The sequence below is a fragment of the Pectinophora gossypiella genome, chromosome 14 (genome assembly GCF_024362695.1).
Source record: "Pectinophora gossypiella chromosome 14, ilPecGoss1.1, whole genome shotgun sequence".
In the NCBI taxonomy this organism is placed as follows: domain Eukaryota; kingdom Metazoa; phylum Arthropoda; class Insecta; order Lepidoptera; family Gelechiidae; genus Pectinophora; species Pectinophora gossypiella.
The window spans coordinates 5,921,838-5,944,231 of NC_065417.1; the positions used below are offsets into that span (position 1 = coordinate 5,921,838).

The 22,394-nt window shown below is 36.8% G+C and overlaps 2 protein-coding genes across 10 annotated transcripts in view; both read right to left on the reverse strand.

Annotated features, from left to right (window-relative positions):
• LOC126372465 (protein phosphatase 1 regulatory subunit 16A) overlaps window positions 1-981 on the reverse strand; it is a 65,103-nt gene extending 64,122 nt beyond the window's left edge. For 2 of the 3 annotated variants that reach the window (XM_050018242.1, XM_050018240.1), the window contains exon 1: window positions 751-981. The gene's annotated coding sequence lies outside the window, so the exon portion shown is untranslated. Of the gene's footprint in view, window positions 1-148; window positions 398-750 lie in introns of those variants that run through there. The other variant, XM_050018241.1, reaches the window with a different exon arrangement.
• A 768-nt stretch (window positions 982-1,749) lies between these two features.
• The window catches only part of LOC126372441 (sodium/hydrogen exchanger 3), an 88,715-nt gene continuing 68,070 nt past the window's right edge, over window positions 1,750-22,394 (reverse strand). For 6 of the 7 annotated variants that reach the window (XM_050018201.1, XM_050018198.1, XM_050018200.1 and 3 more), the window contains exons 7-19: window positions 18,384-18,601; window positions 17,286-17,369; window positions 16,234-16,442; window positions 15,424-15,549; window positions 15,182-15,339; window positions 14,673-14,811; window positions 12,969-13,109; window positions 12,531-12,621; window positions 11,982-12,080; window positions 9,192-9,245; window positions 8,251-8,430; window positions 6,635-6,968; window positions 1,750-6,095 (exon numbers count right to left, since the gene is read on the reverse strand). In XM_050018201.1, coding sequence (XP_049874158.1) covers window positions 5,903-6,095; window positions 6,635-6,968; window positions 8,251-8,430; window positions 9,192-9,245; window positions 11,982-12,080; window positions 12,531-12,621; window positions 12,969-13,109; window positions 14,673-14,811; window positions 15,182-15,339; window positions 15,424-15,549; window positions 16,234-16,442; window positions 17,286-17,369; window positions 18,384-18,601 — 2,026 coding nt within the window. In that variant the 3' untranslated portion in view covers window positions 1,750-5,902. The remainder of the gene's footprint in view (window positions 6,096-6,634; window positions 6,969-8,250; window positions 8,431-9,191; window positions 9,246-11,981; window positions 12,081-12,530; window positions 12,622-12,968; window positions 13,110-14,672; window positions 14,812-15,181; window positions 15,340-15,423; window positions 15,550-16,233; window positions 16,443-17,285; window positions 17,370-18,383; window positions 18,602-22,394) is intronic. The other variant, XM_050018204.1, reaches the window with a different exon arrangement.

The following is a 22,394-nucleotide window of genomic DNA, read 5'->3' on the forward strand; positions in this document are numbered from 1 at the left end:
TTCTTAATAAAGTGTTGATAACTTTGTACATGTAGAAAGCAATTATAGAGAAGCAATTATACAGTTTAACACTGTAATAAATTTTGTACTTGCACTTTCTCAAGCGATTAAAAGAGTTTTGATTCATTATCATTAAGAGCTAACTCACCTCAAATTAGCCGAGATGGCTGACTGAGACACTTTCATTATCACTACTATCTCCAGCTCACAGGTTGTTTTTGAAAATACCAGTTATACTGCAGCAGTTATATTACACTTCACTTTATTACAAGATTGTTTACTCAACTGTTACTAAACTGTATAGGCAATAAAATGATGAAAATATTGCATATAATATTTTTAAATAAATCTCGCGATTTTAAAACATGTACGATTATTTATTTAAAAATTCGAGTAGAACACCGACACTCTCCACTTGGAAAGGTACAAGACGGCGCGGGTACGGTCACACTTATTGATAACTAAATATTGTGATAAGATAGCAATTTAAAGTAGCACCGATAATTCTTATTTGAAAATTATCATATTTATAAAGACGCTGGCACTTACTGAGTGGGCCTGTGTAAACACTATCAAATAGCCCCATAGTTTACAGATGAAAGGAATTTTAAAAACAAACTGACATTTTTAGAAAGGCATCGTAAACTCCGACTTGGTGCACCTATACGGGTCAACTTTAATTAATAAAGCTTCCATCAAGGAAAAATGCAAAAACTTAATAAAAATAAACACGTTTTTAGGTTCACTTACCTGTATCCTAGTTTATTACAATGCAAAAGTATGTTTCATTCTTGTCTTGATACATTTGCCACACATGATAAGCGAAGCACAGAAACACGAAACTTTTGAAGGTACTTCTAACAATAAATTAAAACAATAGTAAAGTTTAACACAAACAAGTACAGTTACATGTCATTTTCCGTTAGTTTTCATGAAAATTATAAACAAGAAAATCACAAGACAACGAACGGGATCGAGCGAGCGCGGCTCATCAAATGTTACCAACTTGAAAAAGATAACTGTCACTGTCAAAGTATAAAATATAAGTTGCCATTTTTCAAAGGATATTAAAATAACAATGGCCCCGATTCCTGCAGACACCGCCTAATTTTATTTTAAGTTATATCCGTCATTTTCATATCCGTCGAAAAGGAAAGGGACGGATGATTCACAGCTCTTAATTTTAGGAAGAATGAGTAAATTAATGTGTCGGGTTATTGACTGACGTAAAATTTTTAGACGGTTGGTTTAGATTTGTGCTTAAAATTGACGTGTGTTCCATAAATTTTATGCTTGTCGATTACCCGTCCCTTTCCTTTTCGGCGGATAAGAAAATGACAGATATAACTTAAAATAAAATTAGATGGTATTTACAGGAATTAGCACCAATATTTTTATAAAGTAAATTAATTGAAAAGTTAGATGTAAAACCTAAGTTTTAAAATTTTATCTGAAATTATTGAATACGTTGAGGATTTGTGGGCAATCAAGGGCAATAACATCGTTTAAATTTATATTAGTACGTATGCGGTGAACGGAACGTGAACGCGTTACGCGCCACGCCAATGACGCGGCAATTTTGAATATATATCCAATCTTTGGAACTTCTCAACATTATCATGAGGGGGATTGGAAATAAAAAGAAAGGCAAGTAATGAATAATATAATTATGGGGCGCTCCTCTCCGTCCTATTGATTGCGGGGAGACTTGTGCGAAGCATTGGTAAGTGCTATGAAAAACAAACAGACTCGCCAAGATGTAATGTTTATTTCATAGAAGTTTTACACCGTAAACCATATTCGTGATTTATCTTCCGTCTATGATACAATAGTATAACAATAATACATTAAAACAATGAGCGGTGTAGATATTCTAGACTAGGCACTATTATTTTCAATTGACACACCGTATCTTTACCATAGAAGGTAGATTTAAATTGGTAGTGATGTTTACATTATACTATTTGTTAGAGTACAACCAAATAACAGAATCAAAACCTATAAAATCTTCACAAGCAAACTCACGCCCGTAGTGCCCGCAGGGCAGAGCCAGTCAATCAGAACACGACTTGTAACCACTTTTCATACAAAATCGTAAAATGGCTGCGATGAACTTATTACATTAGTAATTTTCGTCGGGTGATTGATAACTGTCTGTAAGTAGGTAACTCTATAACCAACTGCGATGAAGCCAAAGACGGAGTATATCTTACTTATGAGAAAAGTTTACATGTTACTTTCTGGCTTATTGAGCAGTCTGACGTTTGATATTCAGCAAATTAATGCTATCAGAAACTGTTTTTTTAAGCTTGACGTAGATAGGCAGTCAATCAAGCTGTTTCATTAGGTAAGTACGATCTTGTATTTTATATAGGTTAATACTTAGGTTTATATATATATATATATGAGCTTTTTAATTTAGTTTTAGTAGTATAGTTTTAATCGTTTATTACCTATTCTTATTTTTTGTAAACTTGTATTATAATATATATATATATATTATAATACTCACGCCTATTTCCCACCGGGGTAAGAGACTATGGATTTCCATTTTCTTCGATCCTGACTCACTTTCCTTGCTTCGTCCACATTCATTAATCGTTTCATACACGCACGCCGGTTCAGAGTATTTCGTACTGAACCTTTAAGGACATCTGCAGTTTGGTCAATGTACGTCCTTCTAGGTCTTCCTCTGCCAGCGCTACCATCAACCTTCGCTTTATATACTGCTTTCGTAATCCTATTATCCGTCATCCGTTCTATGTGTCCAAAGCAACTTAATGTTCCCTTCTCAATCTTAGTCACTATATCGTCTTTAACTCCACATCTCTCTCTTTTAACACTGTTTCTCACTCTATCACTCAATTTAACACCGTAGATGCTGCGCAACGATCACATTTCTACGGCATTAATCCTTCTACTTTCATGCCTCTTCTGCCATACTCAACATTCACTACTTAGGTACCGTATTTAATCCTCTATTTTTGGTTCTACTCTAACCTCTCCATCCAACCCAATAGGCAGTTGTATTTAATTATAATATACGTGTCATGGACAGATATTAGAATCATTTCTGATGTGTTCGACCATTTCGTGAAATAGTCATCTTTCATTGAATCGTCAACGTTTTGATATTTCAATCAATATTTGGGCATAGCATTAATATAGGCGGTGTTCATGCTATGTGGTGCAATGAAAATTCGAATAAGTAGTCGATTTATTTCTTAGGTTCAAAATTATTTGCCTAATCAATACTATCGATATGGAAAATTGTACAATTACATTGATTAATCGATTATAATATCAATCAAGTTTTGAATGTAATCGACACCAGCGCTATTACCGTTGGATAATGTTACTAATTTTACGATATGATTCCCAACGTTTGGCCATATCATGAATAAACGTATGTAAATGCTTACCATTTAGTTGTTCATATCGTTAAACGTTTTGTGTTCATTGATCTGGCCAAACTACATCATGATGTGGCCAACGAGTGATATTCTATTTCATGAAATGATCGAGAAAATCATGAAATGATCAATTCTGAGATCTGGCCACGACACACACACCGGCGTTTTTTTCACATGAGTACATTTTCCATTTCTCGACTGCAATATAACAAATAACCACCTAAAAAACAAAACAGAACGAATGCACTACGCTATTGTCGATCATTATCTACATTAACACGAGGTATTAATATTTTTTAATTGAATTATTTTATACATTTATTTAATTATACATTATCACAACTTTCGTGATTTTGCAAACAATGTAGGTACTTTACGTACTTACTTACAGGTTTATTTCCAATGACAGATTTCCAGGCGATGTTCCCCAAAAAAATATAAATGGCCTATAGGTTGCCTGGAAGAGATTGCTACTTAGCAATAAGGCCGCCTATTGTACTAATTATATTTCTCTTTTGTTTTGTATTTTGTTTTTTCCTGTTTGTGCAATAAAGTATTTGTTATGTTATGTTATGGCGCTCTACAGATTTGCCTTCGTTTAACCTTCTAATTTAATGGATAACAGACATATATATGCATCTTTTATCTTTGTTTTTGGGTATAAATGATGACCCATGTTATTACACCCATTATTATACTGATCAAAATAAAGAAAAGCAATACAGGTAGAAACATAATTCTATACGTATCTGGCCCAAATATCAAGCAACAATATTTTTTATGTATGCCTCTGTTATTAGATTACATTTTTGAATAATTATGTGTCCTGAGCTATGAGAAAATACCTAGGTAATTATCACGTTAATTCTTTACAGTGCGAGCTACATTTTTTGGAGGGGAACTTACCCTGGAAAGTCCTTCATTGATAGTTACCGATTCTTCGTCACTTACAAAATAAACAAGAGGATTTTTGTAGTCGTAAGTACATAGGTAGGCAGACTCTCGTGTAGAATACATACAACTAATAACATACTTAATTATTGTTTTAAATACCTAGTTACCTGTTACAATTACCAGGTTTTAAGCATAATTACTTTTCTTGGTGTTTTTATATTTTCGTACAAATCATTTTCGTCCTTGTTCAATAAGTAAATTACCTGAATTTACACTATGTACCCACCGATACAGAGAGGTACCAAAATCACTTCTCACTTGTCAACTCAAAATTAATTTACAAACCATTCTACTTATCGTAAATATGTTAATAATTAGTTACCTAGTAACAATTCAACATTTCGCGTTAATAAAACTTACAAGCATATTTTTTATTTATTTTATGTCTATACAAAATACAAACCCAATGACTTCAAATTGCCAATGACATCATTAAAAAACACACGATTTAGCATTAAACTTATTTTATCGCCTCTGCCGTACTCTGTATTTACTTAATAAAATAATTTATTTCATAAGTGATGCTTTTTTCCATTATAGTACTGTTTTAAAAAAAGTTTAGAAGCCAGCATGAATGACCTGTCCGAGGTAGACACAAAAACAGAGCATAATTTCCAGTTTCACTGATAACAAGACGACAAAATTAGTTTCATTTATTAAAATGTTGACTACTTATTCAAAGAAGGAAGGCTACCTACTTACCTAATTAAAACATACGTAACTACTTATTATTGTATGTTCAATCCTACCGCTAAAGTCAGTATTGTCATTGGCAACAGGTGCCATCTCGAAACAAAAATACATTTAATACTACTTTAAAGTCTATTAATTTATAAAGAGCATACAAAAATACTCCTCATAGCATTAATGTGGCTTTCAACGTGTCACAAAATACCTTTTCATAACCCAAAATTTTAACCAAAAATATTATTCAGGCAATCACATTTATGTAGGTAAGTACTGATAATATTTTCAGCAACATATCACTTTGAGTTATGGTATTTCGTTACACCCTGTTTATGTAATTAGTTTACTTACTATTAGTTTGTAGATATGAAAGGTTATGGAATGAATCGTAGCTAAGATATATAATATGACAAAATAGGAATCTGTTCATTATGATAACTAACTACCTGTTCGGTCGAGGAACAAAACAATTTGGATCATCTATCCATTTACATCAAAATGTAAAACATGAACTATGTTCACCGTTTAGTTATTAAAATATGTATAGGTACTCAGAACTTAGGTAAAAACTGAATCTACAATCTTGCCACTACACAACAAAATAGTTTATTGTATATAAAGATAAAAGCTAGGAGTTTTTAGAGAGGTACCAGTCATAACTCACTCATTTAATTGTTATAATCATTGTACATTTACACATTTTTACAGAGAGCGTAAACATTATTAATTATTATAAGTTTCACCACATAAATTCACAGCACAGAGTAGTAAGTAGACAAGTTCGCACTTTACTCAAGGGTTTTATATTTAAGGAGTGGCAACCTGTCGTGGTCACCACGTCGGGGCACTCAGGTGCCCTCGTCGGAGGAGTCTTCAGACGATGAGCTGGTGAGGAGTGTGGAGGCCATGGTCAGTTGTCTAATGAAGGGCTCTCGGGGGAGACTTTGCTGGCCTAGTGGCAGCCGACGCACGCCCATCCTTTCACTCTCTGGTAGTGACTTGCTGCACTTCTCTTCGGTGATCGCGTCACGAGATAGAGAACTGGAATGAGACGTTATTGAGTTATAAACTACCTACTGTAAGATTGTCAAGTTATTTAAATGAAGAGAAGATTGCATCTGCAACCGTTCTCCTACCACCGATTCGCCATAGGACTATTCGTCGACAGGACGATATATTAGATTAATATCACAATATGCAAGTGAGTAGGTAGGTTCGCTATGGGCATAAAAAATGAATTTAGAGATATGCGTCATAAGGTCAACACCCTAATAAGTATATTCTTTTTTTTTAAGTACCTAACCATTCGCCCTAGTATGCATTAACTTATGTTAGGGTACCTACTGACTTTTGTACATCGTCATTTTTACACAAATTTAGATGGACGTAATATAGAGAACATCGTAGAAGAAACAAAGGCAGTTTACAGTATGTGGGACCGATCTTAATCATCATTCTCTCGCCCTTATCCCTAAGTCCAAGTGGGGTCGGCATAACATACATATCTGTAAGTGATCATCTCAGTACTCACACCAACCGATATGGGACCGGTCTTAATGTAAAAAAAAGGATTCCCATACCCAGTCAACTCCAGCATAGATCCTCTCCGGCACTGTCCTCGATGCGGGCCTTGCATGATACTAGCAGGGCGAGAGGACGCCCCAAGAGGGTCCGAGTGCGCCACATCTTCCATCAGCAGAACAGAGGGCCCTCCCAGACTCGTACTTCTCTTCGACAGAAGACTCGGCCCCTGTCTTTGGCCACTAGTTTCTCCTCTGCTTGAAGACGGCTCCCCCTTATCCTTATTCGCCTCCGAATCTGAAGCGACCGCCTCCGGACCTTGCGTCGAGCTTGAGCTTTCTCTTCGGAAGAGACCTATGATAGATTTGGGATGTTTTGGCTTCTCTATACCACCTACAGGTTGATGGACGGTGAACAATGGAGTGGAAGGGGAGAAGAAAAAAAACTCAAATCAGAAAATGTTGGTACAAGTCTCACTAAAAGCTAAGGTATTATTAAAGTGCAGGGTATAATAATAATATTATATAAAAATATTTTTATTAAAGTTTATTGCTACCTATTGGTTGTATTAAAACAGTAAATATATTAAAGTTTTATTTATTAATTATGAGCTAATAACTATATTGCATTAGGCACTATTACTATTAACTGTACCCGTAGGTACCTACTGTAAGCTGGAGGGTGACTTGCAACTTAAAAAGTGTACCTTCAAGCAAGTAAAAATCATACGACTCTTGTCTCTACTCTATAGGTTCATAGGTACATAATTATAAAATACTACTATATTAAAAGTGAAAATGGTGTTAATATTCTACTATTATTTTATTATTGCACCTAAAAGCTGTGAAAAACATACTTGTGATTCATCCGTAATATTGAAACCAAAAATCACTAAAAGAAATGCTATTAAATGTAGTAAAAATAATGGATTACGTACTCTATGGTATATTGGAACAGAAATCTGCTAATCTATCGTCAGATCTCTAGTTCTCTACAATCCATGCGTTTAGGGTTAAAAAAACAAAATAGATTAAGTACGATGATGTTATGTGCCTTCGACTTGATCCCAAGTGGTAATATTTACTGCTGTACTGTGACTAAGCCCTTACAAGCCTGTCTAATCAACCTAGTATTGGATTAGATCTTGTCTTTTGAGATTATTTCGAGCTTTTACAACTTATTTATTCGTTAGTTTTAGTAAATCAATAATAAACAAACACCATATTCAGATAGGTACCTAACATATTTTTTTTCAAATACACAGGCAATACCTCATATTACATACTCTACATAGTCGCCTTACAGTCATAGTTTTTTTTGTTTGACGTGACTTATTGTAGATTTGCCGCAGGTGGCATTAAGTACTTGGCCGGACAAATGAGGAGCGCTGAAGGCTCTCACCCGGTACAACGTTTAAGACAACAGGCCTGAGGGTGCAAAAGTCCCCACTGCTGGGGCACGGGCCTTCCCTATGGATGGATAAGGAGATCGGGCCTTAAACCATCACGCAATTTGTGGTCACCCATCCTATGACCGGCCTTTACGAAGTTGCTTAACTTCAACAATCGCAGATCGAGCGCGTTTACCGCTGCGCCACCGAGCTCCTCCCTACTACTCTCCAATCTACTAAGCTATTCCTACTTTCCTTAAATTACAAGTCCCTTTCATACGTTACCTAAGAAAGTAGCAGAAGGTGAGCTATACGCCAGGTACTCCTTATTGGACGCCCAGGCAGGGAACTCCGACTGCTTGAGGGCGCCTGCACCCTCGGCCTCTTCCCTCTTCCAAGGGAGCATGGTCTCTGTTGCCGTAGGGGTTGCGACCCTCGCTGATTCTGCCACTGTCATGTATGTGTCTGAAACGGATTATGAAAGTGGATTTTTGAAAGTTTACGTGCAATTACTTACTCATCATCATCATCATCAATTGAAGAGCCACGCTCTTGTCGGTGCAGCATTTTCCATGCTACTTTTTTAGGGAAAATACGGCAGTGGTTTTTCCCTCTTGCCTTCCGCCCCGCATACCTACTACGTATACGTACGTATACTCATACTTACGTAATTTCTCTGGTATATATATTTTTAACGATAAAGCATCACTGGTACCATAAAGTAGGTGTGGTTTGAGCGTTGGACTCACGATCCGGAGGTCCCGGGTTCAAATTCCGGCGGGGACATACAAAAATCGCTTTCTGATCCCTAGTTTGGTTAGGGCATACAGACTGATCACCTGATTGTCCGAGATGATCCGTGCCCTCGGTAGGCACGTTCCTATTTACCGATGTAGGTATGTAGTCGTTACATGAGCCATGTCAGGGCTTTTGGCAGTTCAATATCCACCCTTGTATCACCCATACTCACTTGGCTACCGTATGAACTTGTACGGGGTGTAAGTGACATCGAAACGAATACTGAGAGGAATAATTCAGCTGATTAGTCTGAGTTAATATCAAGAGGAATTTTCCATCGCAAAAGTATAGAATTGAAACAAATTAAAAAAAAAAACTGAAAATTCCACTTGATATTAACCCAGAATCATGGTCTGAATCATCCCCCTGAGTATTCGTTACGATGTCACTAACGCTCTGTATTTGTTTGTTGATGACCACCTACTTACCGTTGTCATCTGACATCCGCCTCTCATCCTCTTCTAAGATATCCTCATTGGGCACTAAAAGATACAAAACATTGTTAAAAAAATAATTAGTAGCATAAACTAATGCCTCCGGTGTTCATACAAGACACTAATAAGTATCGGATGATAGAAAAAAAAAAACATTTTTATGTGAACTAGAATTCTAGAAACATGCTTGTTTACTATTGCGAAATTGAATCTGATGGGCATTTTCCATGGTTCTTCTAAAACCATTATAATTCTTTACGATATAAATTTAATATATTATCATTTATTTAATATATTACTAAAAATAAAAACATAAATAAACCTATAAGGTACAATGTTATGTTTTTATACTTACCAATGTAATAAAATTGTATTATTTAGTGTTTGCAGACAAATATAGATATACTACTTACAAATATTATTATAACGTGACAAAAGCGAAAGTTTGATATTAAAACCACGTACAACATTTAGAAAAAGGTAATAAGATGTTATGTGTTAGAAGGCAACTATGTTTGCACTGATAAATCGGTAAAGTCATCACCTCCCTAGCGTTTTGCCGTTTGTTCACAAGCCCCGCTTACCTAACCTAAAGATTTAACAGGTCCGGTTTTATTACAGTAGCGACTGCCTGTCTGACCTTCCAACCCGCGAAGGATAAACCAGCCCAATATAGGTTAGGTCACATACCTCCGAAATGCATTTCTCGCACGCAACCCACATTGAGTTTCCTCACGATATTTTCCTTCACCGCTGAGCAAGTGATAATCGTTTTCAGATCCAAACATGATATCGAAAATCATTGGTTCAGGTCTATGTTGGGATTTGAACCTGCGACATCAAAGTGAGAGTCATGCGTTCTACCAACTGGGCTACCACGGCTCGGTAAATAATATATAATAGGTACATCGGTAAAGTAATGGTGATATTTAATTTACATCGGGGGGGTTAAAATGGCCACATCGACGTAATTCATCTAAGAAAGCAATATTGCTATTTGACATTTGTTTGCATTGCGCACTTACTTTTATATGCGCAAATGTCAAATTGCAATATTGCTTTCTTAGATGAATTGGTTCGATGTGGCCATTTTAACCCCCCAGTAAGTTATATTACAAAGTTGCCTTCGCACACATAATGTATGAAGCAGGATCATGTTATGTAAAAAAGCACACATAAACATTAATACCAGTATCAATACGTACAGTGTACACTTATTACGATAAAGTACCTACGTGTTATGCAATAACGTGCATTTTGGTGTAATATCGTTTATAATGACCAATTATGAACATTGAAAATGTACAAAGATAAGCTAAAGAACGTAAACGATGAGAAACTGAAATGTTGGTCGTTGGACATGGAAGAATGTAAACACATACCGAAGTTATACGTGGACCTGTCCCTTCTCCACGGTAAAGATTTCTCAACGGCTGTCGGTAGAATCTCCTCGGGTGTTTTAGCGTATTGCTTGACTATCCTCGCTTTCAAGGGATTGAATCCGGGCAGGTTAGCCAACTGGTTAATAAGCGAACTACTATTCTCTTTATGCGAGGACGTCGGACTGACTTCTTTATATCCAGCTGTTAATAGCATCGCCAGTTGCCAACAGTACCGATATCGCGGCGCCACATGAAGATCGCCAGAAGGGAAGAAAACGACAATCAAACAAACAGTTAAAACAAGCAGAAATGAGCGGTACGAGGGAGACAAAAGATGCTAGCTTTAACGGGGTATTTGTGGTAGGTAGTGTTTACAAAAACAATTCGATATAACTCAACGATAGTAAGGGTAAAGGCAAACAAGCTGAACTAAATCGTCAAGAAAAGAGAAGAGAGAAAGTCGTCGTCAATCATTCGGAACATGCCACCACAAATACGTCTCAGCACATTCTCATAAGAATAAATTTAACACCATGTCCATCATGGCACTGTAAACTCATTGACTCAACCATAATTAAGTTACAATTTAGTATATTATTTATGCACCCAATTAATAGTTATAGTTGCCGTGAGTTCGTTTACAAGATTATTAAATCTCAGACAAGGTGCGAGATAGTGAAAAATACATTTTTAGACAACATCAAAAAAGTTCAGTTTGGATTTTTATGTTTTCTTAGCAAAGCGGAATCAACGGTCGTATTTTACTTACGTGATATTTTAGCTATTATATAAGCTCTATATGATATAGTCTGTGCGAAAGTTCTTGTTACCATCTGGGTTATGCGCGCGATAGGCTAGTTTCCAACTAGTCAAATCAGTTACTTTTTACTAAACGTCTAAACACGAAATTACTATGGAATTTGCATGAAAAAGCAGCCTGTGACGTCATAGAAAAACGTGACAAAATGTCGCATTTATTATTACATTTTTCTTTATTATAATTGATAAATAAGTTAGCTCAATTGATTGTTGATTGAGTGGAGTTGGCTTTTGATAGACTAGAATAGAGAAAGCTACACCGTCAAGAGCTCTTAAATTAGTGATCATGAAAAGTTAAATTGAAAAAGGAAACGTTTTTTGTCACATTCAGATCTGTTTTTAGTTATTAATCATTTCATAATTTATCTTTGACATCGGAGACTACCCAATTGAATGATTGGCGGACTGAGTGCCAAGCAGCCTCAGCCTGCCAGTCAGTTTCTGTCTAGCGCTCCCGTTCTGTCGATCACATACCTCAAGCGGTAGCAAAACTCGCGCGCAGACTATAATAAGTGATTACATGAACATTCAAATCCAAACAGGGATACTGGTGTCACACTAGGGCTTCATGCAGAATACCTACGCGGGGATTTGGCAGTGAAAGTAATACCGCCGTCGTCGCCGTCGCGTCGAGGCTCCCTTTCTTCCCCACACTCCTCCTGGAGGACCTCGTCTATGTAATCTGGAACACCCCATCCCACCACCTCACTCACAAGGAACTAACACCAATCGTTACTATTTCAGGTAAATCAAGTGCCAGTAAAACTACTTTATTCTTGTGTAGTCTAAATGCAGCTACTGATTTGCACTATTTTTTCTTCAAAGATTCGCCTAAATCTATGTGTGGGATACGACAGCATGCATACATGTGAAACGAATCTGTGTTCTTTTGAGTTGTGATTCTATAATGAGATGCTTGCTGCCACACATTTGCAAACAATTAGTTCAATAAACGACGCTAGTGCGAATGCAGTCGATCCTACTTCGTGGAGAACAAAGCATGTGCTTCGCAAATAAGTAGAATAATGATTCACTTAAAAAAAAACTAAAGATAAACAAAAAAACAAATACTTGAACCCACACGTGCATGCAACCAACACTCGTGATTATAATAAAGAAATAAAGTAAGTACCTAATCTATAATACTTTTTTTTACCGTGCGTGAACTGTTTGGCCGAACCATTTTGCTGGAATTCGGGGAAAGTTACATGATTTTTGCCATCCTGAAACAAAAAGAAACATTAATATACTTACCTATAGTAAGTTACGGATCACATATGCGTTGTTGCAGTTTAATGGACAACAAAATATAAAAATGATAGAGGTTATTTTAAGACAACAGTTCTGACTTGAGGGCCCGCAGTCAGGCGCGAACGTCTCAGAAACCTGCATTTGAAAGAATCAATCGTCTTTAGTGGCCCGATAGTGACAAGCGCTGAAAGAGGGAAGGATACCTCGCTGTCGGGATAACAGGGTCCTGAATTATTTGTTATCGAGATGATTGGCCGCCGCTATAGTTAGAGTAATCAGGTCGTCAGGCTCATATACGTCCTTAGTAAGTTATAAGTACCTGCTTCCCGCGTTTACTGCGTTTATGATGATGCTTCCTGTCGCCAACGAGTCTTCGTATGTTCATGTGAGTTTTGTAGTTCACTTGGGTCCCTAGGTCCTTGTCGTTCACTGCGTGCCTACTATAACTTAGCCGACGGTGCTGAAAACAATTCACATTTAAAAATATAAACTTAATATAATATAATCTAGCTTTATGGAGCATTTTCATCGATATAATTATGATGAATCGATTAGGGGATTCTGTCTGTTTCAAAAATGACAAAGCCCAACAACCACCAGGGTTGCTGATTTTTCGGAGTGACTGATTTTGAATGAAACCGCGCGGAAACTCTAGCATAACATAAAATTAAATAGCATAACATATATACGTCTACTGCTGGGCACAGGCCTCCCCTGATTAAATAGCTGTGGATATGGAGCATACGCTGCTCCACTTCAGGTTGGTGGACGACACTCCCGACCGGAACGCTCCTGTAGTGCCGCGAACTTAACGGGGGGGGAACTTAATGGTTCTTTTTTCCAAAACAAGTGTCTGATTGATAAACACAGCCATACGAAGTAAGTTCTTCCGGTTATAATATATTTACTAGGAAACTAGGGGGTTAAAAAGGCCACATCGTAGCAATTCATCTAAAAAAGCAAAATTGCCATTTGACATTAATTTGTTTGCATTGCGCACTTACTTTTGTATGCGCAAATATCAAATTGCAATATTGCTTTTCTAGGTGAATTGCTTCGATGTGGCGTTTTTAACCTCCCCTGATCAAATTATAAGTGCAGTCATGAGCAATATCATATACCCAGTTTAGAACCCTGTCGCACTATCATATTTGACATTTGATGAGACTTACGGTTTAATTTCTCAAAAAAGTTAATGTGACATGGTTGCAAAGTGTATACATATTAGTACTCGTGACCGTACATAATATTTATTTTTCAACAAATTGAATGACTAAGCAAGTGCTTCATGTTGTTCTAAAACTAAAAGCGTACATAGATAGGCGTTATAACATAAAAATTGAAAACACCATGTAAAGTATTTTTTACATGAAATTTAAAATGAAAACACCAATAAGGAAGCTTGTGAAAAACTAGAGGTAACATTCCAAATTCAGTAAATGATTGAAAATATTGCTTACCTACCTAGTAAGCATAAAAGAAAAACGATTTCCCTTGTTTCACGTATAAAGGTACCTACTTATTTACTACCATTTTTTTTCTAAGTATATTTACCATACATCACTAATTTGAGACCCACGCTCTTGTCGGTGTAGCATTCTCCATGCTACTTTTTTAGGGAAAAATAGGGCTGTGGTTTCCCTCTTACCTTCCAAGTATACTTATATAGATTTGAAAAATGGATTCGGGCAAGTCTGGGGCCAAGAGCGGACCCATAAAAGGTAAAAAAAAGAAAAAAAATTACTGCACTGTGCCTAACCTACTCATGTCTCTCACGTCATCATAATCAGACTTTGAGTTGCATACTCTACTACGGCTATTGGTCGAAGCCGTCGATATAATTAGCGATTTCGCGCCGCGCGCGGCTCGCTTGCCATGCCGCGAGGGCTGGTTGGAAATCCCTAGAGCAAACCCATAGTCTTCCCAGACAGGTAGCTATAATTTGGATGATATCTCCAGTCTTCTACGAAGCTTCTTGCTGACACAGATATAACACCTATCTCACAAATCCACATACACATACACGTCTGTAAGGCTTGCACAACTCCTCGGCCAGCAGGTGGTGGATCCTGGCGTCAGTTAGGTCCTTCTTGCTGGGGTTGTACTCCAGCTCCTGCATGTCTATGTTCCACGTTGACGAGTCCAGCTGGCTGAAGCTTGGACTGAAAATGTGCAGAGGTTTTGGAATTACAGCTAAAAGTGAAGTAACATTAGTAAAGAGAATATTAAACCTAGCGGTGTAATGGTAATACGCTCGTCTCGGCTTGACAAGAGCTGCGTTTTTTTTTTATTGTTTTTTTTTACGTGACTTAATGTAGATTTCTTGCGAGCTGATTGGCCGCCTCTATGGCTAGAGAAAGAGAGAGAATCGGGTAGCCGTGATCGTAACTTCCGTCGGCCGTCGATACTTTTGAGCAGGTACCGTCCCTAAGGGGAAGTATTCGGAAGCCGTAACTACCAGGAGTTTTGGATGGTGCGGAGCAGAATCGAACACATTATAAAAAATTAACAAGGGTCATTGTTTTAACATACCTTCCGTTGAAGTTACCCCCAGTGTAGTTCTTGAATATGGCCGACATGGACTCGGCTCCAGATATGTTTCCAATAGTGGACGCGTTTCTCTGCATATACTCTATTGCGTCCCTCATGGCTAATTTTGAGTACGTCTCTAGAATTTTTGGTTCCGCACCCTTAAATTGGTTAAAATTACGTCGTTAAAAAAATTTCGCCAGTGGTAATTATACAGAATATAAATAATATAGACGAGATCTTACCTGATAATTTCTAAGCAAAAATGGTCTTATAAACCGATTATCAAATCTCTTGAACTTATCCCTTATATGATGATTACCATGTTTACCTAAGATATCTTCTATTCCTGCCATCAAATGGTCCATAAACTGTAAAATTTACAAATATTAAATATTTAATAAGCAGGCTGAATATAACATGACCCACTCAGATATTGAAGTATATTCAATCTACGGAGCTTCATAATAAATAGATACCATACAGGATGTTAGTGATATCGTAACGAATACTGAGGGGGATGATTCAGACCATGATTCTGAGTCTGTTGATATCAAGTGGAATTTCCTGTCGGTAAATTCATGAGAATTTTTGTGTTTTTTAAATTAATTTCAGGTCCATATTTTTGCAACTGAAAATTCCTCAAAGTTTTCGTTGCGACGTCACTAACACCCTGTATAGATTGGTAACAGCTGATAACAAAGCGACGAATTTTAAAGAGGGTAAAATTATTGACTAGCTTATTCGAAATACGCTAGGACTAGAAAGTTTACTTTGAAATGCAAACACATTAGATACTATGAAAATAATTTTAAAATCTATACTCCCTCTAAAAAAATTAAAAATCGGTAATTAAAATAATCTGTAATTTAATTTTAAAATCTGTAATTTTAAAACCTATAATTGGCTTATGTATCAGTCTAATTCCTGATATAACTTTTGTTTTATTTAATGTTTTATTATATAAGCTGTTGGTGTACCTATTTTTATAAATAAAATAAAATAAAATCTATAGCCCTTCCGAGGTGAATGCACGAGGACAACTACTTTCTTACCCGCTCATGTATCCTCTCATTCATAGTTGGTTTCCTCTTCTCGGCAGTCTTAACATTGAGTATTTTGACTAATGGCTTAATTGTGATGCCTTGGATGAAGACGGTAAAGTATATGACAGCTATGGTGGTGGTGACGAACATGGGCTGTAAGTGTACCACCTCCGGGTCTATTAATAGCACCAATGCAAATGCGACCGCTCCTCGTAGACCTGCGAAATAAAAATATATTTTATAATCGTATTTTTGTTAAAGATTTTCAAAATTCATGCTACACAAACTGCTTAATCGCGGCAACTGTACTGTATAACATAAGTACATAAGAATTTGTCTGCTTTTGTCTCCGTGGTCCAGTTTTTGACAGTTGGGCTCATGATCTGGAGGTCCTGGGTACGGTACGAGCTGATTTTTGATCTATTTCTCTTGTAAGACATTCCAACACAATGTATATTGTTTACGGAATAAATGAAATTGAATTGAATTGATCACCTGATTGTTCGAAAGTAAGATAATCCGTACTTCGGAAGACACTAAGCTGGTGGTCTCGATTACTACTTACTGATGTAAGTACGTAGTCGTTACTTAAGCTATGTGCAAGGTCCCTTGCTGTGCAATAATAACTCTGACACCAGGTTTGCTGAGCTTGGTCATCCACCTCACAAGCCACGCGATAAAAGAAGAAGACTGCTTAATACATGCCTCCCCTTATTGAATGAAATGCGTACGGAATATACTCCCCTAACTACAGCTGTGGACTGGTTGAGAACATAAGTCAAATTAGAAAAGTTAATTCACTCGACCGGTAATCGAACGCAGGTTCTCTAGTTTAGTGATCGAGGTGTCTAGGCACCACGCAGATGTCACCAGAGATTCATAAACACCATAGAGCAACAGGGACCTGATTCACTCTAGTGCGCAAGCCGACTGCAACTAGTTTTTATAGAACTATCTGTCTCGGGACATATAGGTTCGCAAAGGGAAACGCCTGCGTAAGTATGTCTACTCCTATCCCGTGTTGCTCTTTGATAAATACTAATTGTTAAAAAAACACTCACCTCCATAGGACATAACAAATTTTTCGACTCTATCTAATTTGTGCAAACGAAACTTATTAGCTACCGTACTAAATATGTACACTCCTGAAACAAGACAAACAGAAATTATTATATTAGTATAAATGCTTAAAATTACTTAAGTAAGTATACGCATGTTAAATGATATCATCATTTTTATCATATTATGCTTTCTATATACTTACAGCCATGAGCAATATCATGTACCCACTTTAGAACTCTGTCGCACTATCATATATTTGACATTTAATGAGACTTACGGTTTAATTTGTCAAAAAAGTTAATGTGACATGGTTTCAAAGTATATACATATTAGTACTCGTGACCGTGAAGTTTGTCAAGTAGAGCGACCGTGGTTGCGCCACCGTGTGGTGTCTTAGTGAGTTTTTTTTACACTACATATTTCATACATTCATCATAAATTGTTTTTTTTTTTCGATTATATTATGTTTTTATAATTCAAAATAAAATATTTATCTTCAAGACTCTATGAAGGATAAACTTATTGAAGAAATTAGAATGTAGAATTGGTATAACTTTGTTGAATATTATGAATATGAGGAGCGGGAAAATAAAACGGCGTATCTGGTTACTCCATTTTGTTTCTATTCTTTTTTTAAATTTAAAGATGGCGCTTGTCTATGACCCTTATAAATAAACATACCTGCTTATAATATATACATATTGGCCCCGATTCCTGCAGACACCGCTTAATTTTATTTTAAGTTATATCCGTCATTTTCATATCCGTCGAAAAGGAAAGGGACGGATGATTCACAGCTCTTAATTTTAGGAAGAATGAGTAAATGAATGAATAACCCGGGCGAATCAAAAGGTACGTCGCTGGTGGTATGCAATCCGTTTGACGTGCTGTCTACTTAACTGTGTCGGGTTATTGACGGATGTAAAATTTTTAGACGGTTGGTTTAGATTTGTGCTTAAAATTGACGTGTGTTTCATAAATTTTATGCTTGTCGATTACCCGTCCCTTTCCTTCTCGGCGGATAAGAAAATGACAGATATAACTTAAAATAAAATTAGATGGTATTTACAGGAATTAGCACCATTATATTATCTTACCTATAATCCGAAACACCGAACAGAAGACAATGGTCAACAACACGAACCAGGTGTTCCAAACGTGGTTGTTATTAACCGTGGCTACCCCCAGGAACATGAAGATGATGGTCTCCGATGATGAGGATAGCATCTTCATGGTGTACTTGATGGTGGTGTGAGACTTGTGCGATATGTTCGCTTCTACGTAGTTCTTCATTGTTATACCGCAGAATGTTATGCTGTAACAAAAAAAAAACGGTAAAAGTCGTCGATCGTTGGTATAACAGAAAGCTCGGTGAGGTGTGGGTACTTAGTTCATCTTACGATGCGTGTACCTCTGACTACCCTAATTTGGTTATAGTCGAGGGCTTATACAAATTATCAGCCATCTACCGTCTTCAAACAATCCAAGTATGTCTCTCTCTCTCTCTCTATTTAAGAGCTGCGCTCTTGTCGGTGGAGTAACCGCCATTCCTCTCTTCTTCCCGCCAAAACCTTCACCTCCCGATACGACACGACCTGCACCTTCTCTTTTATTTGTTTCATAAATGTTATCCTAGGTCTACCCCTTCCTCTCTTCCCTTCAAGTATGTCATAGTACCATAATTGAGAAAATACGTAAGTACCTAAAATAATTAAAGTCATCTTCTATCGTGTGGGTTGTGAGGTGGATTACCAACCTCATCAACCCTGGTGTCCGCGTTACTATTGAGCCGCCAGAGGCCAAAAAAAAAGTAAATAACAAAATAAATGCTTGTCTTATCGTATTTTTTAAAATATTTAAAAATGCCTTTAATAGTCATTCTAGTCATGTAAGTAAGTACTTAATTACAATTATAGAACTCCCTAGCGCACGCCGAGACTTCATATTACCCGCGCATCTGTGTGTGTAAACTTTGACGCAAATGCTATTGAAGACTAAAGAGCTCTGGCCCAGCCGCCGGTGGGGGGCGGAGAATTGCCATTCTATACGTAGTATTATTCCTATATTCTATGACCTTGGTCTATCTAATCAAATTCTTTTAATGCCTACGAGTTGATATGAATACAGGCGCGCTTTTAATTTCTCATTTTATCCAATGTGTTTTTATGGTTACGAACAATGGTGCACGTTCCTGCTATTATTGACAGCAATTTTCTTTGTACCAATTTGTTTTGAAAGTTCAAACAAAAGAGAAAGAATCGCTCTAACTGCAGTAGAGAGTTGTTTATTTAATTTAAATACCATCCAGTCTGGTGTCGAGTTGGACTTTTATTAATCAATACTTCAGGGTATAAAGTCCAATGTAGACGGTGTCATAAGTATATATATTTATTTGTACAAAATAAAACAAACACAAGAAACATACAAAGAAAACAGATAGTACAGGTAGGTGTATCTCTAAACAAAGAAATTTGTTCCAGCTGACCTACATATATATATTATTTGTCTCTTCTTATCGTGTGGGTTGTGAGGTGGAATACCAACCTCATCACCCCTGGTGTCAGCCGCCAAAGGCCTCTTACATGGCTCATGTAACGATTACATACTTACATCAGTCTTCCGAAGCACGGATCATCTTACTTTCGGACAATCAGGTGATCAGCCTGTAATGTCCTAACCAAACTAGGGATCACAAAGTTATTTTTGTGATATGTCCCCACCGGGATTCGATATTATTTGTGATTAAGTATATTTTTGTCATTTAGAGATGAACTCTGCAGAAAGACAAACCATTTGTTTCATTAAAAAACAAAGTAAAGCAATCTACTCTCAGACAATGCTCTAATGTCAGATTTGCGCTAAGCTCTCCATTGTCTAGCCAACATTTGTGTTCGTTTGACTGGACCCCGTCACTTTTTCCCTAACTTTTCTTTTATTTATTTTTATAGCACTTATCCGTGCTTAGCAAGACCCGGCTTGATAAGAACTGCGGGTTCAAATCCCGTCCGAGTCAATTTTTTTTCGATTTGATTACCTATCTATTTGTGGGATAACTCTGTTAATAATCTGTTGACAGTTGAATCGGAAAATATAAAAATACTAAAAATTTATTTTTTTCTAAACTGAAGCAATATTCCTTCGTACCTACGCCTTTACAAACATAGAGTCGAACTGATTGCTCGTAAGTAAGATGATCCTGGTTACTACTTACAGGTAAGTAGTCGTTACATTCTGAGCCATGCCAATGGCCTTTGGCGACTTACTAATAACACTAATAAAATAGCCATGATACCAGGATTGAAGAGGTTGGTAATCCACCTCACAACCCACACGATAAAAGAAGTACATAGTTTATAGGTGTGGGTTGGGTTTAAGGTACTTTTTATCCTTTATATAGATTGTTTGGCATGTGGATGCCTGTACTTTCGAGTAGACATCAGACGATATAAGAATTGTTTCAATTTCAATCTTATGTAGCTTTTCGAACGGTAGGCAATTTCACTGGGATATAAAAAACAAAATGGCGCTGTTCGATACGATATCGAATCTGTCTACCACTGGCCGTCTAGGTGATATATTTTAATTGCTTTTCGAAGCACGATTTTTTTGTTAGTCACAAATAGTTCGCATACCAATTTTTAGTTTTATACCTTAAAATTGCGGAATGCTCCATATAAACTTCCACCCCCTAGTTTAGGGAAGTGGGGGGCTAGAAAGAGACAAAACATAGCCTATGTCACTCACGATCATTGCAACTATCTCCACTTAAAAAATCACGTCAATTCCTCGCTCCGTTTTGCCGTGAAATACGGACAAACAGATACACTTTCGCTTTTTTTTTATAATATTAGTATGGATTTCCAGCAACAATAAACTTCTTTGAAATACATGTTCCCGTCTAGAAGTACCTACACTTGATAATTTACTAAAGTACTCAAAGTCTTATGGCATTAAGTAGCTTGTCTTAAGCACTTAAAACTTGTTTCAGCTTATAAATCGAAAAGTCGAATGAAAAACTTGCGTTCTTGTCTCTGCCCTTGTCATCTTCGGAATTTGCTCTTAGGAAAAATGATCGCCAGTTGCTTGATTGCTTTTGGCTTTGGCCGCACCATTATAGGAACATCAGACGTGATATTATGAAACCCATTTTATAAATTAAACATAAAAACATAAACATAGTATCAGGCCTGTATTCCGAAGGGGTAGGCAGTTGTGTATATTATGCCAACTCTTTGCCAGCTATGCTTAAGTCCCATGTAATTCTGGAAGCCACGTGATATCAATTCGAAAAATTCAAATTCTATAAAAAAAAATATTCTATAAGTAAGCCAAATTCGAAAGCCGAATTCAGTGGTTTGGAGACCGAGCCGAGGCGGGTTTCGAACCAGGGATACTGCGATGTAAGACACACGTACTCCGAACCAGGCTATCACGGATTTATAAAAAAAAAAACTATTGTAAAGGTAGGTAGATTCATAAAACGCCAAGATTTGTTCGTCATACTACACTAGTTCTTCTTCGAAGAAATAAAACCACTTAGTAAGTATTTTGCATCAGCATCCTCGCCTAAGTAAACGTAGTAAGTATTTGCTTTTACCAGCAGTAAGTGTGCTGTAGCTAGCTAGAGTAAACATTGGAGGCAATGTAACACACCCTGGGTCATTCCGTGCAACTTTCCATTTTCTGACACTGAACTGAAAGGCAGAATGAAACTTAAGCTTTCTACGAGCTACGCTATGGATACTTCCTGAATGCTTATCGCTTGCTAATTGCAGATCAAATGAGTTTATCTCACTTTAAAACACGTGTTTATTCTTTTAACCTCCTAAGGCCTGGTTTCTAGACATTATAGTTACTTACCTACATAAAAAGTCAGATGGTTTTGGATATTAAAAAACATCTGGGCCCAACGAAGTTAGTATAAAATAAAAAACGTGAGGCGCTTCAGATAAAAGTTTTTACAATAAACATACTTGTGTACCTAAGTGTCGTAAAATTTGCATCTGATTGATATTATAGCTGCCTCTAATAAATATGTACCTAGTCTAAGTTATCTATTTTTATTTTATTTTATTTATTTGGCTCATAAAACAGATTGGGATTACAAC